Source organism: Limanda limanda, chromosome 5 (assembly GCF_963576545.1).
Source record: "Limanda limanda chromosome 5, fLimLim1.1, whole genome shotgun sequence".
Taxonomy (NCBI): Eukaryota; Metazoa; Chordata; class Actinopteri; order Pleuronectiformes; family Pleuronectidae; genus Limanda; species Limanda limanda.
In genome coordinates, this window is record NC_083640.1 from 30,620,627 (window position 1) to 30,637,796 (window position 17,170).

Below are 17,170 nucleotides of genomic sequence, written 5' to 3' on the forward strand. Positions count from 1 at the left end.
GCATGCTCTGATTCAACCTGACCAAAAGACCATTCTCTGGTGAATGACTATAAACTTCACCCTGATTATGTAAATTAGCCCTTTCATTCCGAGCATTTGTCAGATTATTTTGTCAAATTTTTACTCATCGTATTCTTCTTTCATGTGTCCAAGTATGTAGTTGCATTTTGACTCAAATTCAGGTGCAATTTTTGTACATCTTAATTTAATTTAAATGGACTATTAAGCCATGGCAGAGGTTAATTAAATTCTAATTAATTTAGTAAAGAAATGTAGTTCTAAGATCTTTATTGTTGAGCTCCTCGTAGTATCATTTCAGGGGTGAAAATGTTGTTTACATTACATTACATGTCATTTGGCTGACGGTTTTGTCCAAAGCGACTTACAATTAGTACACTCAACATTTAGTGCTGCACTTTACTTTGATTACTTTCTAGACTAAATTGAACAAACAGATACAGCTACATAACCCTAACCCTGAGACAAGTCTATAAAAAATGTTAAAAAAACATTGTTAAACCAGTGGTTCACAATCTATTAGGCTCTTAGGAAAACGTATTTCAAAACAAGTGTATAGTTAGTTTCACTTTGATGTTGTTTAGACTTTTAGGTTCATTATTATTATTCATTATTTATTTGATCATTTGTTTACTTTGCCATCTCATCAAGCAACCAAGTCAAATTAATTAGGTGGCAGCTGCAGCCATTACTTAATGGATGCAACAACACAAATTCTTCATTTCATCAACAACACTGCGACACAAGTACCCCATCAAAGTTGTATATTTAGTACCAATTACACATTACACTTATTTTATTGACTTCCAACAGCATGTATCACCTGAATATTTTGATCCAATTTCAGCCATATTAAAACCACAACCATGACCTTTATGCCAACATGTAACGCAAAAAACTACTTTGGCTTCAGCTGATTCACAAATGCAATTAGGTTTGATCATTTCACTATAAGAACTCACCACCAAATGTTCAGAACAACCTCTTTATTTTGCCCTTAACAACAGCATCTCACCTACAAAAAAATTCTGAGGTACACATACATAGATACACAGTCCTTTATAACAAATAAGCTGTAGGTGTAACTACATTCACATCATCATTCTCCCACACTTATCCCAAATTATTCTGTTGGCTCAGACATGCTTCATACTGTTTTGACAAAGATCATTATGATTATATTTTAACCAAAATGTTCTAACTTTTAACCTGTACCACTATTAGACCAAAAAGAAATTTGACACATGAGAGTGTAAGTCAAGAAAAAAAATTTCAGACTGAAATTGTAATTAGGCCAGAGCTGCATCCAGTCTCTTCAACTGAATTTGGTTAAGTATGAAGGCATAAATGGACAAGGTTGATATTCACAAATTTCATGAAATGATCAAAAATGGAACATATTTCATGGGGACAGTATGGTGACAGTCTTGCAGTGCAAATTAAATTAAATTAAATAGAAGGATTCACATCATGCTAACCATTGTACAATTACTTTTTTTGATTACAAAAGCAAAGTTAGATGTTACATTTCACAATATATGACATGGACCTGCACTAGTCTCGTAACAAAAATGTCCATTAATAATTACAGAGGACATTTAGAGTGTTTAATTTAAACTCCAATACTTCTGTATTTTACAGAAGAGGACATGTTAGACTGAAGGACTAAGCTGTTGATAATGAGAAACCACATTGTATGTGTAAATTACAAGGCTGAAAGGTTGGAGAGTTAGTAAAAAAAAATAGTGAAACATTTTATAAACCCATCCATTTACTAATTCCCCTTTGAACATGATCACACTATTTCCCTGTTTCCTTATAACCATGCACATCAAGTTTTTTTTCAAACTGTTTGTCAAAAAGTGAGACACAAAACAGAAATGTTAATTCCTCTCACATTGTCCAGTAAGGCATAACCAGCATACGATGGATCAGATAGACATTTCTCTCCTTCACACAGAAGGAGGAACCTGTCATAGTCCTACACAAGTAAGTGACACATGACCAGACAAACTCACTGGATTTTCAAACTGATTCAGGACAATGCTTCATTTTACATAAGTAACCGCTAGTTTAACAAGTTCTCAGAAAAGTTTTTGGTTTGCCACTTTTGTTGTCCCATCTCAACTCTATAGCCCAAGAGTACCACATTTGAGTGTTTTTCAAGGACATCAGTTAGCAATCAGGGAAAATCATAGGCTTCCATTCCAGTCCTTCAGATAGAGCCCCACAGGCTACATCCATATCTTCCTTGTTTCTTTTTCCAACCTAACTGCTGTGTCTGTGGCTGAGGCAAGACATCGGATGGATCCTGTGAGTGGATCAGGACTCTGGTTGGTCTGGACGTTTCATTTTTAGAATCATTGCTCTTGTGGTTAGACAGGGGCGGGATGTTGGTCTGTAATGGGGCTGACGGCTCCTGTGGAACAGTCACAGACTTGCCTTGTGGTTTTCCTGGCTGAAGCTGGGGAACTGCTAGCTCTAGCTCTTCTTGGACATTTGACTCTGATAAATCAGTTGTTTGTTGAGACCAGTTATGATTCCCTGATGTATCTTGTGGTCGCTTTGACAAGATGCAGGACTCTGATGGATCTGATGGCAGGCAATGTGAATCTAGTTGCAACTGTCTCTGCAGTTCCTCTGCACTGTGGGCTAACATGATGCTCACCTTCCTCTGGTGAGCCAACGCCTCATCCTTGTCATTCAGCTAGAGGAGTAAACAACCACCAGTAATTAATGACAAAAATGTTTCTTTCTGGGGAAATAATATAGATAATTGATGATCTAATTTTCAGTGACCTTCTCACAGGAAGACCATTTAATACCATTAGATTATTCCACAAACAAACTATGCTGCAGAGCAGCAATGTTGAGTGTTCAAGGGTTTAAAATAGAAAGTAATGGCCGAAATATGCTACTCCGACTCCGTTGCGCGCGGAGGGACAAACGGATCCCACGGACTCTTTTTCATTTATGCTTCTCCGAAGGCTGGGGTGCTGAAAACAATTCACCACCAGAACAGTAGGTGGCGCAACGGAAGACGAGCTTAGAGAAGCCTACCTCTTTTTACTAGAAGAAGTCCACGTTTGTTTATTTACCTCCTCCCGGCCTTCCTCACACACAGTGAACGATGGCAACTAACAGACAAAGGCTGTTGATGGAACTGGAGCTGCTTGACATGGAAGAGGACTTGCTTGTAACGTATTTTATGAAACAAGTTTGAGGTCCGGAAATGTGAGATTCCGCAAATGACGTTGTGCGGAAATGATGTTGTAAGCGGACCAATCAAAGCCACGGGCTGTCCCTAGGCACTCCGAAATATCCATGGATAAGAAAAATCAGAGGTGCACGAAAACCTCTCAGAGGCGCTCGGAGAGGGCGTTCCTCTGTCCGTGTCAGTCAAAACGGAGAAGCATATATCGGCCTTGAGTAGGTTCGTTGATTTTAGATGTTGATTTTAGGTCATGAACAGATACAGAAACATTAATAAATTCAGGATGCTTTACAGTAAGTTCACTTACAGATGAGCACAGATACAAATGAGTGATGAGATAAGAAGCTGTGCCTGAGTTCAACCATTCAGTAAATTTCTCCAGCAGTGTAGCAGCAGTATTATCTTCATTGATCAAGATAAATGATTTACCGTGAATATTTTATAGTTTCACGATTCATTTGTCTACCATAAAAAAGTACCAGAGGAGGCTGAGTACTTTTCTAGTTTACTTTTAAGTAACAACAGAAAAGTTACATTAATGTCATGTAAATGTGCTTTTCCCTCATACCCTGTGTTTCCTGTTCTTTCACACCATGCAAGTGTATTTGCTAGTTTCAGATGAAGCAGTTGTCACTTTCCCACCCAGTGCCCACATTGTTTTAATAGCAAATGCACCTGAGTCATTCTAAGCAGTAGGCACCAATGGGCATGTAGGTCAAAATGAGATGAGATGGAAACCTTTTTTGAACAACAAAAACACGATGTGAAGTGGTGGTGTAGTATTTCAACGTTATTTTAAGTCACACTATCAATATATAGTATTATGTATTAAAGTATTGTGCAAAAGCACCTACAAGCTATTTTTCTTTATAACTGCCTGACAAATCCAGCAGTACAATGGCAACCAAGCAAGGTGCAAGCTCACCTGCTCATAAGATAATAATTACTCAGAGACATTATTTCTTTAGATATTCTAGAAGTACTATCATGTTTCTTATGCATCCTCGAGATTGATGTTGTATATTCCAGTGTATGTATGTCTGTGTTTTCTTTAAAATGCCCTTCTTTCACAATTGAATAAGTAACTGTTGACAAAACAGTGTCTGTACAGTTAATCGACTCCTATAACCAAGCAGATGTAATTCTGATACAAATTAGGTGCTTGTAACTGATTATTTCCAATGCATGAAACAGACCCAGATTGGTCCAGTGTGGTAGTAAGTATGGTCTGAACTTCTCTCTCCACTTCTCTATTTTTCATTCTGTCACTACTGTCATTATTTCTGTAATAAAGGGCTGTATGACAATGTGCACCATTATTCCCATTTGTACAAATGATAATGGCAAGAAAATAAAAACATATATCATTGCAGAGTGAAACTTTGCGGTCACTTTGCCAAGACTAACAGATGAAGGTGAAGCAGATGCAGAGGAAGTTGTCCTCTTTACCTAGCCGTCTGTTGACAAGCCTACCCCTCTCTGTGATGTGATCACTATTTTTTATACCTGCCTTAATGTGGAGAAATTCTGAAAAGGCAGAAACAGCTTGTTTGAAATGTTTTAGGAACTAGTTACTTAAAAGTAGTAAATAACAGTAAATGTATTATTTGTGCTGTGATCTGTAGATAACAGGCCTATAGATTCCAAAGGAGATACTAACCAATTCCAGCAGTCTGTAGAGAGTCTCTAAAAGACCATCAGGTGTCTTCAACTCCAAACTGGAAGGTAGCAGTCCTCTCAACCTCTGGCTTACACTTATTAAAGGACTATTGTTTAAACCTGGGAGGAAATAAGTGGTTACAATAAATAGAAAATATGTGGTACTAAAATCAACAATTATATATGGCTTAATGGGGAAAACAGAGACATTGTAAAAATAAAAATGGAATTGACAGGGAATATGTATAATCTCTATCCCTATCTAGTTCATCTTTGTTCATTTTAGAGACCTAATTCTATTTGAGGGCTGGATAAAAATTCAAATGAATTAAAAAATTGTTTTTAACAACAACTTTAAAGGTTGTTGACTCATGATTGACTCATGATAGCTTGAGAGCGTGCATTGACAGGAACTTGCCACGGCAGCTCCATTCCTTGATTGCTACTGCACAGACTCAGGCTCCAAATGTGTAAAAAGGCTGCGAAAATACATTGTATTTTATAGGTTCAGTGTGTAGGATTTAGTGATATCTAGTGGTGAAGTTGCATGTTGCAGCTGAATACCCCTTACCTCACCCTCCCGTTCAAAACATGAGAGAAAACCTTTGGTAGCCTTCAGTTGTTATAAAAACTCAAACGTGTTTAGTTTTTCCAGTTTGCACTACAGTAAAAAACATGGCGGCCTCCGTAGAGGGGACCCACTGCCGATGTAAATATAAAGTATTTAAATATAAAAGGCTCATTCTAGGATAAAGAAAACAGAAATTTGTACAATTTAGATGATTACTTACTAGTGAAAACATCACTAGCATTGTTTTATATTCACTCTCTGCCCATAGATCCCTTTCACCTTAATCTTACACTATGAACCTTAACTACATTTCTGGAAAGTGGGAGGAAGTGCAAACATGTTTCCTATTTTTAAATATAGTTGATGGTTATTGATGGAGTTCAAATTATCATGTATTATGTCTGTAATTGAATTGCACTTTTGTACCTATTTTTTCTTCTACTCTTAAATAGTTTCAAGTTTTACCATGGTCCATGCCAAACCTAAACATACTGTAAACCATGCTATACCATAATATGTGCATCATATTCATTAATTTACACACTTCACTGTCCAGTTTTAACTCATGCAATGCGCTGCATTTGGTAGACTTGCCTGCAACTTTTAAGTGTTGGGATTTCTGGATGTTTGTCTCAGCCATAAGCAGGAAGCAGTCACTCCGTTTCCTCAGCTGCTGTTCGAAGGCGATGCGAAAAGCATCTGCAACCATCAATGCCTCCTCTCTCCTTGAACGTTGAGTATCAAGCTGGAGAACACATGCATGCGTTGGCAAACACACACACACAGACAGTTTCTAATTCTAACAACCTTTCTTTTAAATTTAGAAAGATAAATTATTTTTTTTTAAAAGTCAAATCCTCCCCCAGACAGCAGTTTGAGAGCTTTGAAGCTAAAACATGCTGGTCTGATCGTCAGGGGTCCAAATGAAATAATTGGCTCTTATAGAATATCTATCAGATTATCTTTTGAATTCTCCTTTATAATTTGAGCTATGATGCCATGTTTGCTCTGCAGTCATTCACGACCACTGCCCACATTGGAAAATGTTAAATTGTTTTCAGCACTGGTTGTCAGGAAGTAGCATTGAAACTTTACAATGACAGAACTCTTTTTTTACAGCTATGTTATCTGCAATGTGTTTCCTATTTGTTCTGCTACAAGGAACTGTGACAGTGTTTCAGGTTTCACAAGCCCTCATTCCCTCCTTGAATACCTGGACACCATCACCATCAGCTGATCTCTGCCCGAGGGAAGTTGCTGCTGCTAAGCCTTTGTTGACTGATCATGTTTATTTGATTTAGCTTGATATCTTGACTGACTTTTAGTGTACTGAAATTTGTTATTTTAGCCTTGGACACCCTGATGTTATTTTTAGATTCACTTATATGTCAGCCATTCGTTACATATTATTTTGACATTTGTTAATTGACAAATACTAATCATTGCTACATTAGTTAAGTGTCACGGTCACTGCTTTTTGTCCTGGTTACCATTGTGTTTTGGTTGAAGTTTTGCGTAAGATTGTGAACAAGCTGAGATAAACAAGAGAATCGATAAACAAGGGAATCAAGCAAAAGATGGGCAAATCCGAAAATAACAATCATCTGAACACCAATGATGGTTTATGAGCCAAATTAAGAAGAATACACAGTTGACACAGGTGAATACTTTAAAAGTTATATACCTCCTGTTGCAGCTTAATTAGTTGCTTCCTGCTGGTAGCAGCAGTGTGACTGCATGGACAAGCTTCCACAACTCCAAGACACCGGCAGGCCCCCAAGACTGCCAGCTAGAAAAAGAAAAAAAAGAGAGAGAAAACCAAGAGATACGGTTCTGCTTCTCCATTCTGGTTTTACTGGAAATTCAACTGCGAGTCATGCAAGGCTGTTTTGTGAGCCGAGGCCATAAGCTTGATGTGAGACCTGCGTTATTACCAGCTAAATTTGCTGAGTGGTTTGGACATTACACAGTGTGTGAAGTGTGAAGTAACTGACCTGAATGTGGAGCCTTGTTACTGATATTTGACTATAAATATTATATCTGTGTGTGTGTGTATTTGTTTGTGTGTGTGTGTGTGTGTGTGTGTGTGTGTGCGCGCAATGTTGATTGGTGCTCTCTCACCTCCAAAACACTTGCGTCTCTCAATAAGCTGTCCTGAGGTTTGGTTTCTTGATAAGTTCTCTGCTCCCTCACATTCAACATCGACAGAAGCTCCAAACACTGCCGACTTAGCACTGTAAACAAAAACACATAATGTTCATGATGAATAACATATTCAATTCCATGTGCTAGGACCATGAGATGTGTGTGTAAGTATGGAAAGGTTTTTTGAGTGGGAGTTAGGAGCTGTTATGTAGTAACTTGGATCTCTGCAGACATGTCTGGGTCACCTCAAAATCATTCTACATTAATCTGCATTTACCAGAATTTTCTGCCCGGAGCTCCTGGATCTCATTCTCTCTTTCCTGGAGGTTGTCAGTCAGAGCCTTGTTCTCACTCAAAATTCTGATTAGGACAACAACAATAATATTATGATGCAAACAGTGAACATAACAAACACAGACACGAGAGTGTGATAAGAAAGTCAAACCCATTGTATTTCTGCTCCCAGGATTGTTCAAACTTCTTCATTTGGACCTGGCTGAAGCTAAGCTCCCACTGCAGACTGTTAACCTCCTGTAGGAGATCACGATTGGTATATTTTAGTAACTTTTAGATAGATAGATAGATAGATAGATAGATAGATAGATAGATAGATAGATAGATAGATAGATAGATAGATAGATAGATAGATAGATAGATAGATAGATAGATAGATAGATAGATAGATAGATAGATAGATAGATAGATAGATAGATAGATAGATAGATAGATAGATAGATAGATAGATAGATAGATAGAAAGATACATATCTCCACGCTATGTCCGCTAGCATCGCTACTTCCGGTAGTGGTCTTTAGGCTTAAAACTTGGTCTAAATGATGCCGTTTCTAGTCGAATATGAATATCGGGGCTCCGCACGAGCAGTATGGAGGCATGTTGTGTTTTTTTCTGTCGTTTTATCACGTCTGAAGAAGTAGTCCCTTTGGCTGCAACACTATTGTGTTTGTATTGTCCGGTGTGAACCCTCACGCCGGGTTCACACCGGCGCGGAAGCCAAGGCTGCCTAGCGCCGTGCAGCGATCGTTTCGGCGTTGAGTCTATTTTGTCAGCTCGCCGCGAGCGTATCTCGCCAGGAAACACACTGAAAAAATGAATTTAAACGATATTGATGACATTTTTTATATGATATAAATGATCAAATATGAATCCCATAGTTTGTATTCCCCTTCTGTTGTTCTGGAGTTTTAATTTTACCAATTTTACCAATCAATGTCCCCCTCTGCCCATCCACTACAGCCACACAAGCAGTCATTTAGATAAAAAGAGAGGGGGGGGGGGGGGCTATGTACTCTCCACATAGGATTGAGTGGAGGATACCTGATTTACCCTCGACACCCGAAATTGAACAGAGCAAACAGCGGAGAGGTTCTTGAAGATGGATGACATTAAATTAATAATTGGAGTGGAGAAGTACAGTGAGCTGCATGATCCTCAGCACATGTTGTATAAAGACAACACTAAAAAAAAACCATGTTGGAACGCCGTTGCAGTTAATGTTGGAGCAACCAGTAAGTATATGCTTGACAAAAATGATTAAATGCCGTTTTTACTGCAGGCTGATAACAGCAAAAGTATGTGATATTATTATTATATTATGTGAACAGCCAAGCGCTGTCACTGTGTGATAATACTCGTAATCGTTCGTTGAAAGAAAATGCACTTCTGCAGTTTTGGTTAATTAAGAGTTATTTGCAAATTTGAAGTTCCATTTGACAAAATTCCAGGTTTTTATGAGAACATCAAATATAGCTGGTGCCACGTACAAACAGCAAGGCATTGGACTCAGTTCTAGACTTTAACTATTCCATGGTGAGAGCAAAGCAGTATTGAAAGGCCCTAAGGGTTTATTGGTTATTCAGATCTTCTGCACCAAGGAGCACACTGTTGTGTGAATGGATCATTACTAAATTTGTGATGTTATCTAAATGGAAAACATGATACTGTGTAAAGAGAGACAACTGAGAGGGTTGAAAGAGACAAAAAAATTCCTGAGCAAAATCAAAGTACAATATCAGAAATCAATTCAATTAGATTGCATTGTATAGCACTAACAAGCAATATACATTATCTCAAGGCAATTAACATAGTAAGGTTAAATCCTTACAAATTTGTAGAGAAACCCAACAGTTTCCACAACTTGCAAGCATGAAAACCTAAAGTTACACCATCAAATATGGTAAAATAATGCCAGGAATTGAAAGTAGAATTACTTGGGTACCAAAACATGGTATTCAACAGGCCTTACCCCAAATGCATACAAACACACACACACATACACACACACACTGCCCTTTGCACTCTGCTGGTAGTACATATGACATAAAACCCTTATAATTTAGCATTGAAAACAATTAAAAGAGAGAATCTGATTAGACAAGTTTGAAAAGGGTCCATTCTTCAACACAGAAATTTGATCCATCTGACTACCAAATTTCACATTCAATCAGTCAGAATGTGTCCAACAGAGGAACAGAGATCTCTCTTTATGGCACCCTTTCTCAGCGCCCCACAGTTTGTCTATGATAAACAGGCAAAGATCAGCTAGTACCTGAGTGTTGAGCTGAAACCGGCTTTAGAATGTTAAAGTAAACAGACCAAACCCTTGTTTGAGGAGCATGCACTTTTGTGAGCAACAGGAAAGCAGTTACCTTCTCCAGAGCCTTGGCCCTCTCATCACTTTTCTGCAGGAGACTTTTAGTGTGACTTGTGGCTTTGTCAAGAATGGCCTGTGTGAAGAAGAGTAATGTTTACCCATTGGCTTAATAAAATCAAGACTCTACAGGCATCAGGCCCAGTCTACATTCAGGACATGGTTAAACCTTACACCCAAGCCAGTCCACTCCACTCTGCATCGGCCAATCGGATTGCGGCTCCCTCACTGCAAGAGACAGCTTGCCACTCGACAAAATCATGAGCTCCCCATTGACATCAGGACAGTAGAAAGTCTACACATCGTCTGCTGCAAGCTAAAGACACATCTCTTCCGACTAAACCTTGGTAAAGAAGATGAGGTCTAATAAGCATCGTCACTTCTGGTGTATTTAAAAACATTTTTTTTATATAAAACAAATTAAGTTTAGTTGCTCTTATGTTGCACTTACATGTAACACTTATAGTTGGATTTTTTGAAGACTAATTGTACTTACATGATTCTTGCTGTTCTGGGTTTGTACCCTTTGCACTTATTGTAAGTCGCTTTGGATAAAAGCATCAGCTATATGTTATGTAGTGTAATGTAATGCTCCAGTAACATTTGTTACAGTGACCAGCTGTTTAAAAAAATTCCCTGTCTGATAAAAATAAATTACATATTCAGTAGAAACCAGTGGTTTTGGAGAAGCTTCAGAAAGGATAGAGGGGGCAGAGAGTAGTGAGAGACACACTGCTGGTTTTGGTCATTTCATAATTAGGGCCCGAGCACCGAATGGTGAGAGGCCCTATTGAATCTGTAAGGATTATTATTTATTAATTTAGTAAATATAATAGCTTTTTTCTAAATAATTTAGGTCAGGATTACGTAAGACCACAAGGGAAGGGGTCCTGTTATTAAAACAAAGACCTTGCTTTCGAATATTTTGTCACTACTTACTAGGGATGAGCGAGTACAGCATTATCTGTATCTGTATCTGTATCTGTTAACCATATGAATTATCCGTATCCGTACTTGGAGTGGGCGGGGCCTAATCCGGAAGTGGGTGTGATTTAACCCGGAAGTGGGCTGGTTCAACATAACTTTCTTTATTAACTTTGACATTTTTTTATGATTTTTTTATTTTTATTTTTTTTTAATTTATTTCCACACCAGGTGTGTGTGTGTGTGTGTGTGTGTGTGTGTGTGTGTGTGTGTGTGTGTGTGTGTGTGTGTGTGTGTGTGTGTGTGTGTGTGTGTGAGTGAGATGCAAGGGACGTTCACTGTCTCCCGGAGAAACGAACACTCTGTGTCCCCAGCACAGAAAGACGCGAACCACATTCGCCCACAAGTCACACAGACCGGCCCTGCCATTTTCACCTTACACTAACACCTAAAGTTTAGTGCAGTGTAATTGTTTGCCGTGATAATTAAATGCCAGTGTGATAATAAATGACAATTTCAAACCATACAAACTGTCATGTTGTACTGTATTTAATAGAGGTTTACTTTACTGTAAAGTAAGTGTAAATGTAAAGTGAAAACAACAAAACCAGTCACCATGACCCGTGAACAAATACAATTCACGTCCCTCCACACCAAAAACACAGTATTTTTATTTTTACATTTTGTCTTTTTGTCCTTCAACAGGTGACAGTATAAAACAGGTTCAGTTTGAGGGAGATTACCTGTGATAAAATAACATGGACAAAAAATCCAGCAGAACAAAAGATCTCTGGAACAACATGAGAAAATGAGGCCTGCTAAGCAGCATTTATGATGGATATCTATGTACTGGTGCTCTTTCTTGTAAATTACAGAACAGTGAGGTGTAATAAGATGAAGTTATTGAGTATGTGTTGTTTTACCTTTCCCTGTAATATCTTGAGAGCTTGATATTTGCCTTCCAGGTAACGATGTGCCACCTCCAGCTCACAGCACAAGACATCTATCACCTGTCAACACAGCAGAACTATCAGTTACAGTTCGGTGTCATGGAGTGAAGTGGACAAAGATAACTGTAGTTTTTCCTGTTTTTCTTCCCTTTTCCTACCTCACTTGCTTCCTGTAGTCTGTATGTCAGCTCAGCTTTGGACATGTCATCAAGGGAGCCTATTGATTTACAGAAAATATACTCAGAAAATGCCTTCTAGCAGAGGTCTGTGTGTGTGTGTGTGTGTGTGTGTGTGTGTGTTTTCTTGTTTTCTCCCTAGACCTTTACATATTTAGAGCAATGCCACATTTGCTAAGTGACGGCTTGAAAAACGCTTATGGATTTATCTGACTCTGTGGTTAAATGTGCTGTAGGAATAAACTAAGTTGCTCACTTGATTGGAAAATCAGCATATATACACTATTATCGTACATGTTGTCTGTTGCATGTTCAGTTCCTGTTCTGCTTGTGGGTGTATCTCTTCAGCACACAAACAGAAACACACATACACACACACATATGTCATTCTTACCACAATGTGGCACCCTCCAGTCGAATCCCTGATGTGTCTTTGCAGTCTTCATTCCAGCAATCCAAGCTGTCTCTCCTGCCTGGCTACTGCGCCGGAGGAGCTCTGCTTGGGGCAGCAGGGTCTCTGAGAGAGCAGCAAAACTTTGGTTCTTCTTACTTGCGGAGCTGGATGATGCTCTGACACCCACTCCATCACCAAGGTCTCCATCCACCATGTCATCCTCCAGGTTGAAGACCTTACTGACCTCCATTTGAACCAGGCCAAACCTAACCTGGATTTGCTAAACCTGCAAAACTACATATGTATGTATTTGTTAAAATATCAGGGGTTGATTCAAAACACACAAAAACATATTTCAACCTATTCAGTCCATGATATGACTTATAAAGCCCACCCAGGACTATCTGTAAAACAGTGTTATTTGTATTAATTACATGATTTGTCTCTTTTTGTTATATTTTAAGCATCCTTTGCATGTGGAAATATCAAAATTGCTCACAGCACACACAAATCAAACCATCCTTTCCATTTTTAGCTTCAAGTTCACATTTGGAAAAATCTCAATGCTGAGCACTGAAATTATTCCGAATATCCAAAAAGTGGGTCCAAAAGCCTTCAAACAATAACCAAGCTAGTTCTGCATTTAACTTTTAACTTGGGTTACTTTATCTGTACGTGGTATCTTATGGGTAAATGTACTCATTACCTACTACAACAGCTAAAAATGATTGCCATGATCAGGGTTGCTGCTAATAACTGGGCCACGATTTTTGTGTAACATTTTCCAGGGCTGAAGGATTTTTAGTATCATGTTGCAAAAGATGAACATTTTGTTAAAATACCTACACACGTAATGTCCCAAACATGTTTACTTGTCAATCTCTCAGCAGAATTAAGTGGGTGGTTTGCAAATACAGAAAGTGCTCATAGATGTAATGATATTGTACCACTATGTTTCCTGCCAACTCATTGTCTGTGAATCCTCATGCAGCAGCCTCATCTTCTCTGTTGTTTCATCATGCTAATGATAAATGTGGTATACTTGAAAATAGTTGTGAAAACTTTTACTGACTGTAAAAATATGAGGCTCAGGTTTCTGACTGTGTCTACCTGATAGACTATATCATGTACTAACATTTTGTACAAAATCTGGTAAGTCACTATCCAGGGGGTCGGTGGTTCGATCCCAATCTCCCCCATTCCGCGTGCCTAGGTGACCTCTGGCCAGTGGTGTATAAAGTACTTGAAAGCCATACTTGAGTAAAAGTACAGATATCTTACCTGAAAGTGACTTCGGTAAAAGTAAAAGTCACTCGTCAGAAAATGACTTGAGTAAAAGTCTTAAAGTAGCTCATATTAAAAGAACTTAAGTATCAACAGTATCTGGTGTTGAAATGTATAAGTACCAAAATTAAAAATGCAAAGTGCTTTTTATAGTAGGCCTATACAGACACAAAACAACCCAAAATGTTTCTCCTCAAGATAAATCTGACTGAAAAATTATAACAACAATATGCATATAATGTATATAATGTATAATTTTACAAATATTGAACCCTAGATGCTGAGGTTCAAATAGTAATGGACCAGTGCATCTGAACTTCTAGAGACAACAAAGAATCAACTATAAACAAGTGCCTCTTGTGTCTGCCCAAGAACATTAATAAACCACAGTATAACCACTAAAACATTCTGTAAATATCACTAAACATGGACCTCTCATCAGTAGCAAGAGTGATACACAATGCCCCTTATTATAACTCAGCAAAGGGAAACTAGGCACACAAAATCTTTTGTTAACAGCCTGCACAGTGCTGGTACAGAAAAGAGAAAATCACTGGACACAGTCTCGTTTTGCTGCCAAATATCAGACAGAATAGTAAAGACTGAACTGAACCGAGCTCCTGCCTGAGCACCTGGAAGCATACTGGAGCCTTTAAGGCTCCAGTATGCTTCTACGTATCCGTTTCTCGGAGAGGGCTCCACAAAGGGCAAAGAGTCTTTTTGATTTTTGCTTCTCCGACCACTGTACGTCGAAAAAAATTCACCGCCAAACCCATAGGTGGCGCAACGGAAGACGAGCTCAGAGAAGCCTACCCCATTTGGGAAGAAGAAGTCCACGTGTCTCTGTTTACATCTGTTAGCTTGCGTCCCACACACTGAACCATGGCAACTAACAGAACTAAATAAAGTGACACCCAGCGGGTCAAGATGCTGATGTTATCGTTTCTTAGCGCAGCGGTTCCCCGGTCTTGTTTCCCAACTGTGTTGCTGATTCCACAGCTTGAATCTGCTTGAGGCTACATGTAGCTAGAAGCTACACGGAGCTAGCTCCCCCCCAGCTTCCACACACAGTCAGCAGGGACTCCCGACACTAACAACTACTATCCAGTGTTTGCTTCTAACCTGACGGTATTATAGAAACAGTGTCATGATAGAAGTGGAATTAAAGTCGTGACGTCGGGTTTTTGCTCTGTTACCACCGCAGTTAGCATGGTGGCTAGCCCGCTAGCCTAGCCCGCTAGCCTAGCCCGCTAGCCTAGCCCGCTAGCCTAGCCCGCTAGCCTAGCCCGCTAGCCTAGCCCGCTAGCGCCGTTTTGAAAGCTCGTTATAACCGTATGTGACCGTGCACACATGCCGTCAGTGCTCTAACGAGCCACCGTCAGCCGGACAACTCCGCTGGCTTAACACACACGTCACATTAATCGTAGAATCGTAGTTGTGTTTGGGTTTGATGTGACACAGGGAAGAAGGCAGGAAGTGTGAGGTCCGGAAATGACGTTGTAGGGAAATGACGTCGTAGGGAAATGATGTTGTTCGCGGACCAATCACAGCCAAGAGCTGTCCGTGGGCTCTCCGACATAAAGACAGAAAATCAGACGTGTACGAAAAGCTCTCCGAGGCGCTCGGAGAGGGCGTTCCACGACGGATAGGGCGGTCTTATCTATCCGTTTTACAAAAGACGTACAAGCATAAATTGGCCTTAAAGGGAATAAGTGGATGGGGATGTGCATGCGTTGATTAAGTCCCTGCCCACACATCGCTACTCCCCATCGGATGGTTTAGTGAGGTCCTCCAACCGGCCCCTCCAGAGTCGGTCACGGCCCTGTCAGAGACGAGAAGACGATCAAACTGGACTATCTGGAGGTAGTCGAACTCGTAACAGGGTTTCTGAAGGTGAACCTGCGGAGGGATAGACCAATCTCTGGCGCTGCACCCCCCGACGGCAAACAAGCCCCCGGACCTGCACATCTCCCGAGGGAGGGAGCAGAGAGTGAGAGAGAGAGAGAGAGAGAGAGAGAGAGAGAGAGAGAGAGAGAGAGAGAGAGAGAGAGAGAGAGAGAGAGAGAGAGAGAGAGAGAGCGAGAGAGAGAGGTGCGCCGTGCGAGTACGAGTAAAAGTAAAAAGTCGTCAGGAAAATAAATACTCAAGTACAGTACAGATATGTGAAAAATCTACCTAAGTCTACCTAAGTTACTTCCCACCACTGCCTTGGGCAAGATACTGATGATACCCCTGATGTCTGTGCGAGTGTGTGAGTGATACGTGTATGACAGAGATATGTGACAGAGAGATGCACAGTATAAATGTATGTGAATGGGAGAATGGCAAACACTGTACTGTAAAGCGCTTTGAGTGGTCATGAAGACTAGCTAAATGCTATATAAATACAGTCCATTTACCATTTAGTGTGACTGTGATGTAGCCTACTACCCTTTGTGTTATGCCAGTCTTTCTCATTCAATTGGCTTGTGAATCCTTAAACTTGTCTACTTTAAGCCACCTGCTTCAATTCATGAGTAAAAGACATGCAGCCTATTCATTTTACGTGTTGCTGCATATTTATAAAAACACACAAAAACAAAACCTTGAACTATACAGTTTGTTACAAAAACAACCTGTGGATTCCAATATAAAGTAGAATGGCCCTTAACATAAGCGATACTTTGTTTTTTATTGAATTAGTCTAATTCCTCTTACCTGTAACTTTAAAGCAATACACGTTCTTATCTTCCACGGTGCGATAAAGTCTCCACCGACGCGCAGACTAAAATTAAGTTAAGTAACTAAATATTAACTGCGAAGTCGGAGCAGCGACTATTTTACATTCCAGCATTACGAAAGCCACTGCTCTAACCGCAGTCAGGTCTTATCAGATCGACACCTAGAGCTACTTCCGGTCGTTACCTTCAAAATAAGTTTGAAGGCATGTATCCATCTACACAAACATCACATTTAACCTGTGAAAAGAAGTAGTGTATGTTGAAAAACTTTTCAGAATAAATAAGAAAGAAATACAAATTTGAATCAATCAGTTAATTGTACATCATGTGGATGTTTATTTAAGTAATAGTGTGTTAGTAATACTTATTTACAGAAGCATTATGAAATCATTTAAGTATTTCTGTAAAAATAATTTCATTAATTTAGTTTAAATTGAAAGCACTTTT

The 17,170-nt window shown here is 39.4% G+C and overlaps 1 protein-coding gene across 1 annotated transcript; it reads right to left on the minus strand.

Moving 5' to 3' along the window:
- Positions 1 to 989: 989 nt before the first annotated feature.
- ccdc125 (coiled-coil domain containing 125) lies at positions 990 to 16,820 on the minus strand. The gene is made up of 12 exons (XM_061071595.1): positions 16,701 to 16,820; positions 12,720 to 13,013; positions 12,308 to 12,366; positions 12,123 to 12,209; positions 10,274 to 10,351; positions 8,053 to 8,138; positions 7,885 to 7,967; positions 7,584 to 7,696; positions 7,147 to 7,251; positions 6,057 to 6,207; positions 4,893 to 5,011; positions 990 to 2,725 (listed from the first exon to the last, which is right to left on the minus strand). The coding sequence occupies exons 2-12, from the start codon at positions 12,967 to 12,969 to the stop codon at positions 2,234 to 2,236; spliced, it is 1,623 nt and encodes a 540-aa protein (XP_060927578.1). The 5' UTR covers positions 12,970 to 13,013; positions 16,701 to 16,820; the 3' UTR covers positions 990 to 2,233.
- Positions 16,821 to 17,170: the final 350 nt, after the last annotated feature.

Bases quoted from the DNA above. Each gene is read 5' to 3' on its own strand.
- ccdc125 (XM_061071595.1), bottom strand. From the start codon at position 12,969: ATGGAGGTCAGTAAGGTCTTCAACCTGGAGGATGACATGGTGGATGGA. The intron at 10,352-12,122 runs GTAAAACAACAC...TTCTTCACACAG, and splicing joins TCAAGATATTACAGGGAAAG to GCCATTCTTGACAAAGCCAC. The intron at 7,697-7,884 runs GTAAATGCAGAT...TTTTGTTTACAG, and splicing joins GCTCCGGGCAGAAAATTCTG to TGCTAAGTCGGCAGTGTTTG.